This window comes from Elephantulus edwardii, unplaced genomic scaffold (assembly GCF_000299155.1).
Source record: "Elephantulus edwardii isolate Elephantulus edwardi_28Jun2011 unplaced genomic scaffold, EleEdw1.0 scaffold00113, whole genome shotgun sequence".
Taxonomy (NCBI): domain Eukaryota; kingdom Metazoa; phylum Chordata; class Mammalia; order Macroscelidea; family Macroscelididae; genus Elephantulus; species Elephantulus edwardii.
The window spans coordinates 4,293,819-4,308,209 of record NW_006399863.1 but is presented as its reverse complement, the minus strand read 5'-3'; the positions used below and the strand labels follow the sequence as shown (position 1 = coordinate 4,308,209).

Sequence of the window (14,391 nt, the reverse complement as noted above, 5' to 3'; positions counted from 1 at the left end):
CACACGGCCACCACGAGCTCTCACACATACTTCTCTCGTTGTTGCTGAAGGCCCCGCGCAGAGAGCCGCCCAGCCTCACTTCCCCGTCCTGCAGGTCCTCCAGCAGCAGGTCCTTCACGGGGATTGGCTGCCGGTACAACTGGTAGCAGAGCTGCTCGTTGTGGGTGACAGTGCGAGTGATCACAAGTACTTCTTGAAACAGGAAAACATGCAGCTTCTAGAAGAAAAGAATCCACAGGATTTCCATAAGTCCTAACCTACAAAGTCTTTAATTTGTGGAGTTCTGTGGATAAGAGGTTCCTAGGACCCAGGATTGCACCAGAGTATATAAACTGGTGGGTTCACGCCTATCTTCAGGAGAACAAAACTCAGAGGTGCTTCTGGATGTATCCACAGTCTTTCCTGCAGGAGTGTCTTCCCGGGAGCTAAAGGAAGCAGTCTTCCTGGGAAGCCAAGTTTGCCAACTCCAGGAGTGCTTACTCTATAATGATGGGGTGTGTGCAGAAATATGGTTTCTAGCTCCCGTAAGAATGAAAGAAGAAAATCGAATAAAGAGAGTAATGAAAGAAAAAATTAGCAAGTCCTGACTCTGGTATTTATGTCAGTCAGTGCTACCAGCTGCCCATGAGCGACTCAGGGCAGCCCCTGCGGGTTTTCCATGGCTATTTCCAGGCTTTTCTCTCAGATACTCCTATGTAATGTGAACCTTCAATTTTTTTTTTTTTAAATTTTTTTTGTTCTGGTTAGGAGTGCTACTCACCAAGGACTTTGCCACCAGGCACTTTTTGAACTTTCAACCTTTTGGTTAGCAGCCAAACTCATTAACTGTTTGCATCACCCAAGGATTCCTCTAGGGTTGTATCATCTAATAGAATTTGTAGAGCTCAAAGTTAACAATAGACTATAAAGGATGAGACAGGTATATCAAAGCCTAGCATTAATCTTTCTTTCTCAAACCCTAAACACACTTGTTCCTTTAACCATGGGGTTGATTATCAGCTTTGTTCAGGAACTACCACTCTGAACACTGCCCATTCTTGAGAGAACCAGAGCCCGCTAGTAGAGCCACACAGAAAGATGATCAAAGTTTTCCTTCTTGGTTGAGTTCATTAGTATCAGAGGACTCTGAGGAGGTTGTACTTAAAAGGCTGATGAAGACAATGTGTGTGTGTGTGTGTGTGTGTGTGTGTGTGTGTGTGTATAAAAAGAAAATCTCAAAAACAAAGACTTGTCTTAAGCCACATCATAAAAGCAAGTCTGCGATTGGCTCAATCCAGTCTTCTCACAGTTTGGAAATATTCTTGAACTGAAGAGAAAGGGTCCACAATGTTGCAGCTAGGGTCTGGTTTTTTGGTGGAAAATTCTCATCCTTCTCCTGATGGGGATATGAGCTTCTGGTTGGGTAGGAAGGGACATTCATATTTGCATTTTTTATTCTGGATAGGGGAAGCATATTCAGCATTATCATAAAATGTTATATTCTGGGGTAAAGGTATCTGCAGGTGCCCAATAAGACTACTAGACACACACAGAAAACTGTGGAAAATGAAGCTAAACCAATTTCTGACCAGTGGAAATACGTGAGTGATGATTTCCCCAGGTGGGAGTGGAAAGTGAGTTTATGTTTACCAGAAAAGTTAATGTGTGTTTAAAAAGATTGAAAAATCAGAGCATTGTGTAAAGCACAAAATAATTGAGGGTTTTTTTTCAGGGGAGGAGTGACAGGAGTGGGTTAAGTGGGAGTAAGGGAGGGAAGAAGCCAGATATACTAAAAATAATCAAGGTCAACAACAACAACAAAATTTAAAGAAAAAATATCAGTGAATATTTCTGAGGGTCTGGTGAGCCATCTGTAAATGTTCACTGAAAGTTCCCCTTGGCCTTGGTTCCCTTCTGTCTTCAAATAACTACACTTTTTCCTGACTCAGGACTTTGTTCATGAAGAAAAAAAACAACCATAACAAAACCATTAACTATCACCCTCCCTCCTCAACTGTCTCTGTTCTTAGAGATCTATCTGCTTCCAACTTGGAGTTCACTTTCTATGTCTGTGACAGGCCTAGTCAGGAGGCTTCTAGTCCTTGACTGTCACTTCTGTAAAAGAAGTCCCTATCTGTTAGGGATCTTCCCAACTGTGTCCTCTAGAGTTTCTCTAGGAAGAACATTCAAGGAGCCAGAGTGTTAGGCAGTAGATGTCTACCAGTGCTTTCTGAAAACCAGCAAGAAGTAGACAGAGCGATCTAGTTATTTATGACTCTAGCCAAACAGACCAATGGCTTTAATCGGTGAGATCAGGCCCAGTCTCCTTCCTTGCTGCACCGGATCCACAGCAGCCCTGAGAGCAGCTGCTGTAACATGAGACGTATACACAGATTTCAAATAACATTTCCAGGCCTGCCCATAAAAGCCACTTCACAGTCCAGGTCAAAAGGGTGTTCCTTGCATCATCAAAGCTTTATGAAGGACTCATCAGTCTCATTTTGGCTCTCATGCTATGTAAGTTGGCTAGATAGTGAAGAGAAAATATGATTAAAGTAAAGGTGCTCCTTTCTCAGCAAAGAAGTTCTAAACACACATATTGTAATGAATTAACTAAGTATTAACTTGTACTTAATTTAATTAACTCAAAAAACAAACTCATTGCCAGTAAGCAAGAACTGAACTGACTCAGAGCTGACCCTCCGTTTCTGAGGCTGGAAACTGCAGGATTTCTCTTTCTCCTGTGGAGACACTGGTGGGTGTGAACTTCCAGAAGGACTTGGCCTTCAGATTAGAGAGCAATTCCTCACAGACTATACCCAGAGCTCCATAATCTAATTAAACAAACACAAATTAAACATTGTTTTCATTATTGGACACACATAAAAACAATCTAATCAATTAAATGACTTTTCAATTTGCTTTCGCTCAAATCCATCCTTCCTTTCCATAAGCGTTCATTTATTGACTGATTCAACTAACATTTCTAAGTGCTTAGTATGTGCCCGGGGAGCTCTCGTGGTGCAGACTGCAGAAAGCTGTGCACCTAACCCAAAAGCAGTGCTTCGCTGGTGGTCTGAACCCACGAGAGGCTCCTTGGGAGAAATAGGGACAATCTCCTGCCGGGCAATTTACAGCCCTGAGAACTCACGAGAGGGACGGTAAAGGGGGTTCTATGAGCCCACTACGAGAGAGTTCTCCTTCCACCGCAACGATTTTGACATCTTTACTTTGAGCCATTGAAAAGCCTATGGCACACACGATGAGTGGAAATTGAGGTAGTGGCAACTGACAATATGTGTGAGTGGCAAGTGACAAAATGTGCCAGGCCACTTTAATAGGGGCTAGGGTTTGACAAGACACAGCTCCCACCCTGAAAGAAGATGACTGAGTGAACGATAATGACAGACAGATAAATAATTTAAATCCACTCTAGTTAAAGCTTCAAGAGATGTTTGCCCAAGTTTCTCTGATAACAGAGAAAGGAAGAGCATAAATATCACAGGAATAAAAGCCAGGAAAAAGGGAAATCTATAGATCATAGCTAGAAAGGCAGGCTATAATTTAAAAAAAAAGAAAACAAAACTAGGCTTGAAATGCCAGCCTGTTGATGGGTGTCAACCCATGAAAAGGAAAGAGGTTTTCATAAAGCTAATTGTATTCAATTTAAGAGTTATCTGTTTTTCTGAGGTCAAATCCTTTTAAACTCCAGTTAAAACCACCCTTTATTTCCTGAAATCAAAGTGGGAGGAGATGACAATTGTTATGTGTTTGTTTTTGAAGGTCAGGATCAAGCAAAGTAAAAAGCTGGCAATCCTGTGTTGGTTTCCAAAATTCTGATTAAGTTAAAAAAATAAAAAAGGTATTCTTAATATGGAAAAGAAACTGGGAAAATAATTTTGGTCTGAAAAATATATAATCCCGGCCAGAGAAGTCATAGTAAGGGTTAGCATCAAAGCATGGGGGCAGGGGAAGGATTTTCTAGGGGGAGTGTTTTCTGGAGGGGGGATGACCACTTACCACACCCCGGTTGTTCTTCAGTTCACCATGGCAACACAGCACTCTGGAGTTGTCAATCAGGGAGTCTTTCTGGCCTTCCTCTAAGTAAAGGAGCCGCTCCTTATAATAGCGACATTCAGATTCCCCAGTCTTGGTGTTGATTTCAGCCACGATTCCTTGAATGATGTTTATCTATGAAAACAAAAGGGGAGAGTAAGCAAACCGTCCATACCAACAGTCTCAGGGTACCAGGCTAGAAGATCATCCGGATCCACTTAGACCTGAATTCCAAGATTCAATTGTCTAAGTTGCTACTTTGAGGGAAAGGGAGAAAGAAAGAAATGCTTTTAATACCTGTGCCTCTGTGTAACTGTGCAGACAGATATGCAAAAACACATTCATATATATAAAATCAAATCTATTATAAGTTGACCCTGACTGACTGTGACCCTGCAATATAGAGGAGAACTGCCCTGGAGTTCTAATTTTTATGGAAGTAGAGTGACACATTTTTCTCCTGCAGAATTGCTGCTGAGTTTGAACTGCTGACCTTCCTCCTAGCAGCTGTGTGCTTTAAGGACTTCTAAAATGTTTTCTAAAAGACAGAAAAAGAAGGATGAGGAACAAAGACACTAGGGATTAATTATGGGGTCAGTATGTGTCTGTCCTCTCATGCACAAATCTATACACTTGAGGATGACTAAATTGTAAGCCTAGGTGTTTCAAAGCAGTGGTGGATACGATGCAGTAAATACAAAATAAAGTAAACATCAACAAAAGAATATCACACTGAGACTTGACTGTCGGTAGTTATTTGATGACATGGGTAACACATTTAAATAAAAGAGGAGTTAAAAAAAAAAAAACAACCCCAAAGGATTAAGAAGATGGACTAGGAAATATTCAATAACACTAATCAAAGGCAAAAGAATAAATTCTTCAGTAGATGGGTTCCCCATCCTCTCCAAGTGAAAAGATCACTAGTTGAAAGAACTGAACAAATGAGAAATGTTAGCAAGACCTCTTCTTGGTCATATCAGAGTTCAGTCACATTTTCTGGCCAACAGAAAAGCCAAAAGGCCTCAAAAACAACAACAGTTAAGCCAGTTAAACAAGTAAGTCTCTGAGAAGATAGCAAGATTCTAAGAGAGGCCACCAGCTCTCATAGTAAACTAAATCTCAAACAAAACCCACTGGTGTGGAGTTTGGGCCCCACTCTTAGCAGCCCTGCACTGGGTCTGCAAGGTTGTCTTAACAGGCAGAGCCTCCCCATTGTTCTGTCTTCCAGCAGCTGGAAGGTTCTAACCACTGAGCTTTCAGTCTGATGAAGGTTAAATATTTTCTAAATTTGGGTGAAAGGATACTTTCTGTCCAAAGTAACTGGATGAAAATGTTTGCCCAAGTATTTTTGTACTTCTCATACAAGACTGACAGAGGAGTGCATAGTGACAAGCTGAAATCTGGTGACTGTATACTGGTGACAGATACACAATCTGTCCACTTTTGTAGATATTATGCATTTAAATGATCATTTATCCATTCTGTTTCTCAAATTTTGGCCATAGCATCATTTGACAAGAAGAAATAACTCATTAAAAAGAAAAACAAATCCAAACCCCACAGGCTTTTTAGTCTTGATGTCGGTTTAATTTTCAAATATATTGTTTTTGTTGCTATGTACCATTGAGTTGGAATAAAAACAGAGCTCCAGTGGGTTTACAGAGCACAGGAGAAAACTGCCCATCTTTCTCCCTTGAATCAATTGATGAATTAGAACCATCTTTCTTTGAGTTAACAACTCCTACTACTAAACCATCAGAACTCAATTTCCAAATATAAAGCCTATATAATTAATCTGAGTTTTATAATCATAGAACAATTAATAGCAGAATATTTTGGTATCCTTTCTCTGTTTCCCATTCCCCTTTTTGATGTTTATTTTACTTTCAAAAGAAAAGCAGAAACTGCATAAAATACAAAAAAAGAGACGACATCATTCAAATGATCTCAATGAATGCTTGTTGAGGAGTCTTGGTGGCACAGTTTAAGCAATCAGCTACCTTTTGTTGCCTCCCATACTGTCCTGGGATGGATGGGTGTCAGGAGACAAGCTTCCTGCCCATCCTTTTCTCTTCAGAAAAGATTAGTGGTTCAAATCTACCAGCACTCCTTGGGAGAATGGTGTGACATTGTGCTTCTATAAAGAGTGCAGCCTTGAAAACTCTGTGAGGCAGGGCTCCTCTGTTCTCCTGCATGGCTGTGAGAATTCATGCCAATGAGTTCAGTTTTTAGGTAATGCTGCTTGATGGTAAACTGGTATTCAAGGAGATAGGTCCTATCCTCAAAAATCTTAGATGGGAAGCATCTGAGCAGTTGATTGACAACTATCTTACCCTTTCACCAGCCTGCATTCCCCCCGCACTCCCACCCCTTCTTGTGGATCTAACTGGCACGGGAGGAGATTGCCCCTCCTTATCCAGTGGAGCATCTGATGGATTTGAACCCTGCACCTTTGGGATCGCAGCGCAGCTTCTTGCCACTAGGCTACCAGAGCTCCCTTTATCCTACTTTTTTTTAAAAATCCAAAGTCTCTGTAAACATTCATTTAAATTAATTTAGAACATTTAGATTTAAATTTATTTTATTATTATACTAGTTTATTTACACAATTCAAATACATTATTTTCCAGTCTTACATTTTTTAGTATGTAATAGAACCCATCGTCCTTCCTTGTTTTTAAAGACTCTGGCATAAATAATTTTATTAATTTACTATAATTACTATGTGTATCTGGGTTCAAATTAGCCAGCACATCATTTTCTGTAAGAAGCCATGGTGGCATACTGCGCTACAAGCTGGGCTTCTAACTGAAAGGCTGGTGGTTTGAATCTACCAGCTGCTTAGGAGGAGCAAGATAGGCCATCTCCTCCCATGGAGAGTTACAGCCTCTGAAAAACCCAAAGGTGGGCTGCCATGAGGGTCAACTGGCTCGACGGCAATGGGTTTGAGTTTTGGGATATTTCAAGCACCTAGGAAACCAGAAAGAAAATTCACTAAAGGCATAAATATGTGCTTATTTCCTACTTGAATTCAGGAGCCAAACAGCTGGCATAGCATATGAAAATTAACAAAGTCAAATGTCATGGTGGTTCCTTACAAATGAGACTTTCTGGGTTTTTAAAAAGCAGAGACAAAACAAGAGAGGCAGCGAGTGTCATCATTTCAGAGTCTGCATGCAATTTTATAATAATGATTCCAGATGAGATCTGCTTTCACTTTATTCAAAATGATGCTCTTGTATTCGTGTCCTCCTGAACCCATCAGGGCCTACACCGGCATCAGTTCCTGGGAAAGATGGATTTATTGTGCACAACTGTCAGGTGGGTGGTGGAGAGAAAAATGTCAGTCAGCAGATTGTCCAATGCAGTCAAGGGAGTTTTGTATTGTGACGACATTTATTGTTGCCTTTTCTCGATGGGGCTCAAACTGCAGGAGAGGGAGTGGTGAAAGGAGATAACGAGAGATACCTGGGAACAGCACATAGATTAATCCCACACTTGCTAGAACCATCATCCACAAACTCAGATCTGAAAGCCATGACTGTCCAGTCCTGTGGGGCAAGATCATATCACTGGCTCGGTGATTTGAACCAAGCCTTCAATGCCACTGCATCAAAAGAAGGGCTGTTCTCTCCATTCAGTCTTTTTTTTGGGGGGGGGGCATTGGAGAACAGTGGGAAGTGGGGGGCAGTGGGGAGATGTTTTATATAGGTCATGTTTTTGGTGTGGTTTTTTTTTTCCAAAGCAATCCTCAGAATTTAAAAGATTAAACAACCAGTTCTTTAGGACATCTGTATATCCAAAATTCTATTTTAAGTGCTCTTCTGGGGGAAATTACTATTAACGTTCCAAAACACGATTAAGAGATTATAAGAAAGATGTGGACAGTTTATGTACTGCATTAGAAGAAAGACTTCTTTAGATCCAAGCACAAGGCTGAATTAAATCAGCTCCCTTTTTTGTGTTGAGGCCACTTACAGAGTGAACTCTTGTCCTTTTTGAAATGCTGAAAATATTTATTTAGGGAACACGTACATCAAGCTATACTGACACTGTGGGTTTCATGTTTATCATACATTCACAGCACATCCAGGAGCTTAGGGAGAAATATTTCTACTCATATAAGGTAATGCCATGTTGGTTTTGAAAAGATAGGAAAACAAATTATCATGCAGAGAAAGGAAGCACAAGGGAGAGCAAACCAAGGCATACTTGTGTGTGAGGAGTCTTGATTATATAGTAGGTTAAGTGTTGGACTTATAACTGAAAAGTCAGCAGTTCAAAGCCACTGGCTAGTCCTTAAGAGAAAGATGGGCAGTAACTTCCCATTAAGATTTACAGCCTCAGAAACCTGATGGTGTCAGAATTGACTTGACAGTGGTGGGTTATCCCATGTAGAGACTACTTGCTTTGCAGGCAGTTTCAAATGAAAGTACACAGTGCTTCATGAACAGATCTACAGATTAGACTTTTGAAAAATGCTTCACACTGTACGGACTAGTGAAACTGCTTACTGGCTCTTGGTTTTACATACGCAAACACGAAAACTAGAGTTCTTTTTTTTTTAAAGAAAGGAAATCTTTGTAATAAAATTCAGAACAGACTCATATGCTTCAAAAAAGTAATTATTTAGACTAGCCTAAGCCCTCTGTTGTCTCTATCCCTGCAGACCACACACTTCTAGGATAAAATATGGAGAGGAGGCAACTCTTTCACGCTCTGCTCAGTGATGAAAACAGACATGATGAAGCAAAAGCCGACCTCATCTCATCCCTAGTGTGCCAGGGTTCCTCCTCCAGGCAGTCAGACACAGTGAATCTCACTCATGAGGGAGGCTCTTCTCTTTTTTCTGTAGCCTGACTCAGAACCATGTGACCCAGCTCAGCAGCCCTGAGTGATCTCCATAAAACCTGAATTCCAAAGGCAACAGTGGCTCCAAGAGGGGCCAGACTTCAGCCCTATGGTACCGGATCACAGGGAAGTGTAAATGCACACAGCTTAGAGTCTGCACTGACAGGATTTAAATGGCAGTTCTGTCTGTCATTTGCTGGCTCTGGGTCAAGTTATTTAATCCCTTCACGTTCCAGCTAGAAAACAGTCCTCATAAGAACAGCTGTCACCTAGGTTGCTATGAGAATTAAGTAAGATATATATTCTATGTAAAATGATACATAAAAATTATTTTCCAGGTACTCAATAAATGCCAGCAAGTATTATTATAATGGATCCTCTCCAGTTATTATCCAGTCATGGATCAAACCCTGATCATGTCTTTGAATTGGCCTCTTAGGCTTCATCTCTGCTGCCACGCCCCTGCTCAGCTTTCCAAGACCACCCCTGGGCCCTGCAACATCCTCCCAAATTGCTTTCCTGTCACCAATCTCTTCTTCCTCCACCTTCTTCTACAGACAGGTCGGTGTAACTTGCCAAGGTCACATAACTTGTAAGTGAATGGAACACTGAACATGACATTCTTCTCCACAGGAAAGAAATAAACCAACAGGCCTCCAATTAATTACACAACAAATAAAAATTTCCAAAAGGGCCATTTAAGATTCTCTACGATCAGATTGTTATGTCTCACCAGCTGCTTTGTGGGATAAAGAGGAGGAGGTCTGCTCCTGGTGAGATTCACAACCTTGGAAAACCTGATGGGAAGTCCTGAACATTTATTTGGCCTTTTTAGTTTACTGATTAACTAAGGACCCCTGGCAGGGCAGTGGGTAAGCTTGCTTAACTTAGCAATTAACAAAATGCTAATAGGAAATGTTAACCTGATCAACACTTAACAAACATTTCTGGGCAAGCAGCCTACTAGTAAAGAGAGACTCTGAATCCATTACAATTGAGACTCAGGGGAGCAGGATCTAAGCGCATGCTGACTGCACCAACGGGCTTTGGGCCTAATGCAGGAGGCATCTCCCCTTTTCTAATTCAACAAAAGATCTTCAATTTAAAATCTCCTTGGAGATGTTAACTCTCACAGGCAGCAGCTTTAACAAGTAGATTATAGGGAGCTCTGGTGGCCTAGTGGGAAAGGAGTTGTGCACCCAACACAAAGGCAGGTGGTTCAAATCTGCTCCATGGGAGAAAGATAGGCAATTTCCTCTGTGATTTACAGTCTCTGAAAGTCCACTGGAGAATCAGCTATGAGCTGGTTCTCAGTGGCACATAACAACAACAACAACATAAAATCCAGAAACTCCAGAATGAAAAGAACCTCAGAGTGCATTTCAGGTCAATAATGCATATTACGGATTAGGAAACCAAGGTGGAGAGAGAAAAGAGACCGAGAGACTTGTATAAGCCAGATCTGTCACCCAAGGGTCCTGGTGACTATTTAGTTCACTCCCTGACAGGACCCATGAACTATCACGTGGAAAACAGAAGGGAAGAGAGAAAGAACAAACATACTGCCTCTTCCAGATGCTGCTGATCCGGGTTGTCATTTGGCGTGTGCCTCAAGATTTCTCGGAGTAGCAGAGGGTATTTCACCAGGCGGCTTCTTGGAATATCAAGGAAATTCCAGAGGTCTAGTTTGCGGCTGAAAGGAGATTCTAAGCATCGCTGAAGGAAATCCTGGACTCGGTGGTCTTGTTTTTTGTGGTCCAGAAGAGCTTTGGCGGCTACTTGATTGCTACAGTAGCTATCATAGGAGCTGAGACAAGGCAGCTAGGAAAAGAAAAGAAGAAGGGGGTTAGAGTGTCTACATAAGCTCTAAGAGTCACAGGTTAGTACCATTCCTGGGAACTGAGCAAACATCTAACTGGTCTCTAGGCCTGGCCAACATAAAGGTTTATCTGCATGGCTGGAGGAGAACAGAGGAATTCATCAAACTGGCAGGCACTGGACAGCTTTCTTAAGCTCCAGCTTACTTGTACCAACTGATTTTCTTAGCTGCATATTTGCTTTCTTTATTACTAAGACTCATGTCAAATTCATTTGCATTTTCTATCAATTTGAACTAGAAAGAACTAGAAAGATGACATATGCTTACAATGCAGAACTGTCCTATCCTTCCAAGAGACTCTATGAGGGATGAGATTCTTATGTTTATAGAATTTCTATTAAAATTGGTCACACACACACACACACACACACACACACACACACACACACACACACACTCATTTAAGACTCAGGCACAAAAAAGAAAGTAAGTGGTCAGATTCTCCAGCCCAGTCCTCTGCACGGCTCTGTGCAAGCAACTATATGTTAGCTTAAGACACTTAATTCTAAAGTGGCCCAATTACAAAGGGCCTCTAAGAAATTAAAGCAAACTTATGATGAGTGGAAAAAATCAGATTCAAGAAGCATTTAGAAAAATCTTTTTAATTAGCTCTGGCATGCTAGGAACGATTCTGGGCTCTATGGCACTTAGTGGTTGACCTTGTGGTACCAAGCAAAAAACAACTTAACGACTGCAGACTATTTCAACTTCACTGTGTTCCTTCCACCAAAATCCTCCCTGACATGTCCCATCAGTTGCACTGTGCAAACACTGTGTCAGAGACTCAATGAAAGTGCAGTTCATCCCTGATGTGCACTCCTCCCTATCAGATGGCTATGGAGACTTGGCATCCTAATACACGGGCTGTCGGATTCCAGAAAGCTACCAGAGACAATTAAATGTGGCCGAGGGCCCAGCTGCTCGTGTTCTCTCCTGTGTACTAGGAGCCTTCACTCAACTTGCTCTGTGGAGGGATTCTATGCAAGATGATGCCATTAACGTCTTTATCTTCAACACATATCTATATGGGTCTGTGCTCCAAGTACAGAAAGAAATGAATGTGTACTGGATTACCAGGTTAGAAGATATCTGGTGGGCTGGGTACAATGTTTGAAAATAAAATGTAGTAGCATCTGAGCAATGCTAAAAATACACCTTTTAAGTATAGGTAAAAAAGGTTTAAAAGTCTATCTACTTTCATCTTTTATATTTCATATTGAAATTAGTTTCTAAGTGACCAAATACCAGGAAAGTAATGTTTTAGAGTTTGTTGTTGAGCTTAAAATTCCTTGGAAAGAAATGGTTACCCTCTTTATGTATTATAAAATCTTGTAATGTGTTTAAAGCTGCAGAAATCATTTTATCAAACCTTATATAATAATTGATATACATACACATATATCCTAGTTAGAGTGTTGTTTGTGACTTATAATTTAGATTTTCATCTAATTAAAAAGAGCCTTGGGAGCTCTGGTAGCCTAGTGGCAAGAAGCTGCACTGAAATCCCAGAGATTCACGGTTCAAATCCACCAGATGTTCTGCTGGAGAGGGAGGGGCAGTCTCTTCCAGTACTAGTCAGATATGATTTGATGGTACACACACACAAAATAATAAAGTAAAATAAATTTAAAAAAAATTAAAAATAAAAAAAATAAAAAGAGCCTTGGGCTCTTTAAGCTTTGTTCCCACTTCCTTGCCTTTTAAAAAGACCTGGAAATGCCCAATGTTTTCATTACAAAGAAGCAAATGAGCAGTAACCATCGGATGTAAACTAGCCCTTACCACACGGTTGCTCATTGTCCAATGGGTCATTAAATTCCCTGATTCTGCTGTGTGGCTGCCATGGCAACTGTTTCAGGCTCTAGACCTGTGTTCACACCTGACAGGGTGCTCACTTTCTGGGCATGACTTGAAAGGCTCTCATTCAGCCCAATGGAGTAAAAAAGCCACAGGGGATTTCCAAGTCAACAGGAGAGGAAGGGTATACACATCCTGGTTCCAAAACACATTCTGCAGATGAGAAGCAATGATGCAGTAACTTAAGAGTATAGAAACCACGCGGTACAGATTAAGTAAGCATTTGGGCTGCTAATCAAAAGGTTGACAGTTCAAATCTACCAGTTGCTTTGTAGAGAAAGATGCAGCCATCAGCTTTTATAAAAGAATTACAGCCTTAATACACCTACTGATGGTAAAAAAAAAAAAAAATTACAGCCTTGGGAATGCTGTGGGCTCCCACAGGGTCCTTTTGAGTTGGAATAAATGCAGTAGCAGTGGATTTTGTTGTTGTTGTTTAAAATATAGACTCTGGAGTAAAAATAGAATCACATTCAAAACTAACTCAGACATTAACAACTTAGTTTTTACTAAACCTCAGTTTCTCTTCTTATAAAATGTATACACTGCTGTTCTCCTCCACCTGAGTAAGATATAAGCTTGGCTCATGGTAAAACAAACAAAAACAGTTAAGAACCAGCACTATTATTTGTTCCTAGAATTTTTTGGTAAAAGAATTTGTGGTTTACAGAAGCAAAGCACTTGCTCAGCTGAAGATACACTAGAGCCTGGAGCCTCCTTTCTGAAGCCAAAGCTCAGAACTACTTGCCATCTCTCCTTAGAGAGGCCTTCAAGAATTCCTAAGGGAGAAACTCTCTCACTTCCTTAGAAATTCTCTTCTAAACACTGTGGAAAGAGACCGCACAAATCTTTTTTTCTTCCACATACCCGCTTCCCTCTTTGAAATGAAAATTTAATTAGAACCCAAATGAACATGAGAACATGCCTTGGAGAGCTTATGAATTATTTTATTACTTAAAAATTATCAGCACAAGGCGAAGTCACTTGGGGAGTTGTCTCTCTGACAGGCAAGGTTTATTCCAGCCTGTAGTCGTCCCCTGGGCCTGTGTGTGGCTGGTCCTTAGTAACCAGGGTGGTTCCTGGAATAAAAGTAACGCTTCTGTTTAAGGTCTTCAAAGTAAAAGTAATTGATTCATTCTAAGGTCAAAAGGGCTGGCCTGGGTTGGCCCATTTGGGAAGTTCACTTGTTAAAAAAGGGGTTTCCCCCCGCTTCCCACTTTTTTTCTTTGGTGGGGAAATAAATCAATTTTTCATGGGTCGAATGAGTTCTGACTTTTCTCATTCAAAGTCCACTAAGATGTTTATTTTGTTCGGTTAAAAAGACCAGAAGTCAAACAGATGTACCCCTTGGTTACAGTTCCCACTTGCATGGACACATCTGCAGTTAAAAGTGAGAAAACATTTAACAGCTCGTCGGGCCTGAGAAATAAGGGCCGTTTCTCATGAGGTCTGGTAACAAGGGTCCAGTTGTTTCATTTTCTACTGCCCATCAAGCTGCAAGACCCTGTTTGATGTCTGAAGGGTCGATTTGCAAGGAACCAGCGTGGTCACACTTGCCTCGGGTTATACACAGATATTTCTAACCAAAGCACCAAATAGTTATTTCAGAAAGAAAATTAGTTAAAAGGCATATTCCTATGATTTTGCTCCCCCCATTGTTTTCCTTTTTTAAAAAATTTCATTGTTAGGGGAGCTCTGTTGGCCTAGTGGCAAGAAGCTGCAACTACAATCCCAGAGGTGCACGGTTCGAATCCACCAGATGCTCT

General features: G+C 40.9%; 1 protein-coding gene across 3 annotated transcripts in view; it reads right to left on the bottom strand.

Annotated features, from left to right (window-relative positions):
• The window catches only part of ARHGEF3 (Rho guanine nucleotide exchange factor (GEF) 3), a 363,011-nt gene that overhangs the window by 2,377 nt on the left and 346,243 nt on the right, over nt 1–14,391 (bottom strand). For all 3 annotated transcript variants that reach the window (XM_006892215.1, XM_006892216.1, XM_006892217.1), the window contains 3 exons: nt 10,453–10,710; nt 4,000–4,170; nt 31–217 (listed from right to left, as the gene is read on the bottom strand). In XM_006892215.1, the coding sequence (XP_006892277.1) occupies nt 31–217; nt 4,000–4,170; nt 10,453–10,710 (616 nt within the window). The remainder of the gene's footprint in view (nt 1–30; nt 218–3,999; nt 4,171–10,452; nt 10,711–14,391) is intronic.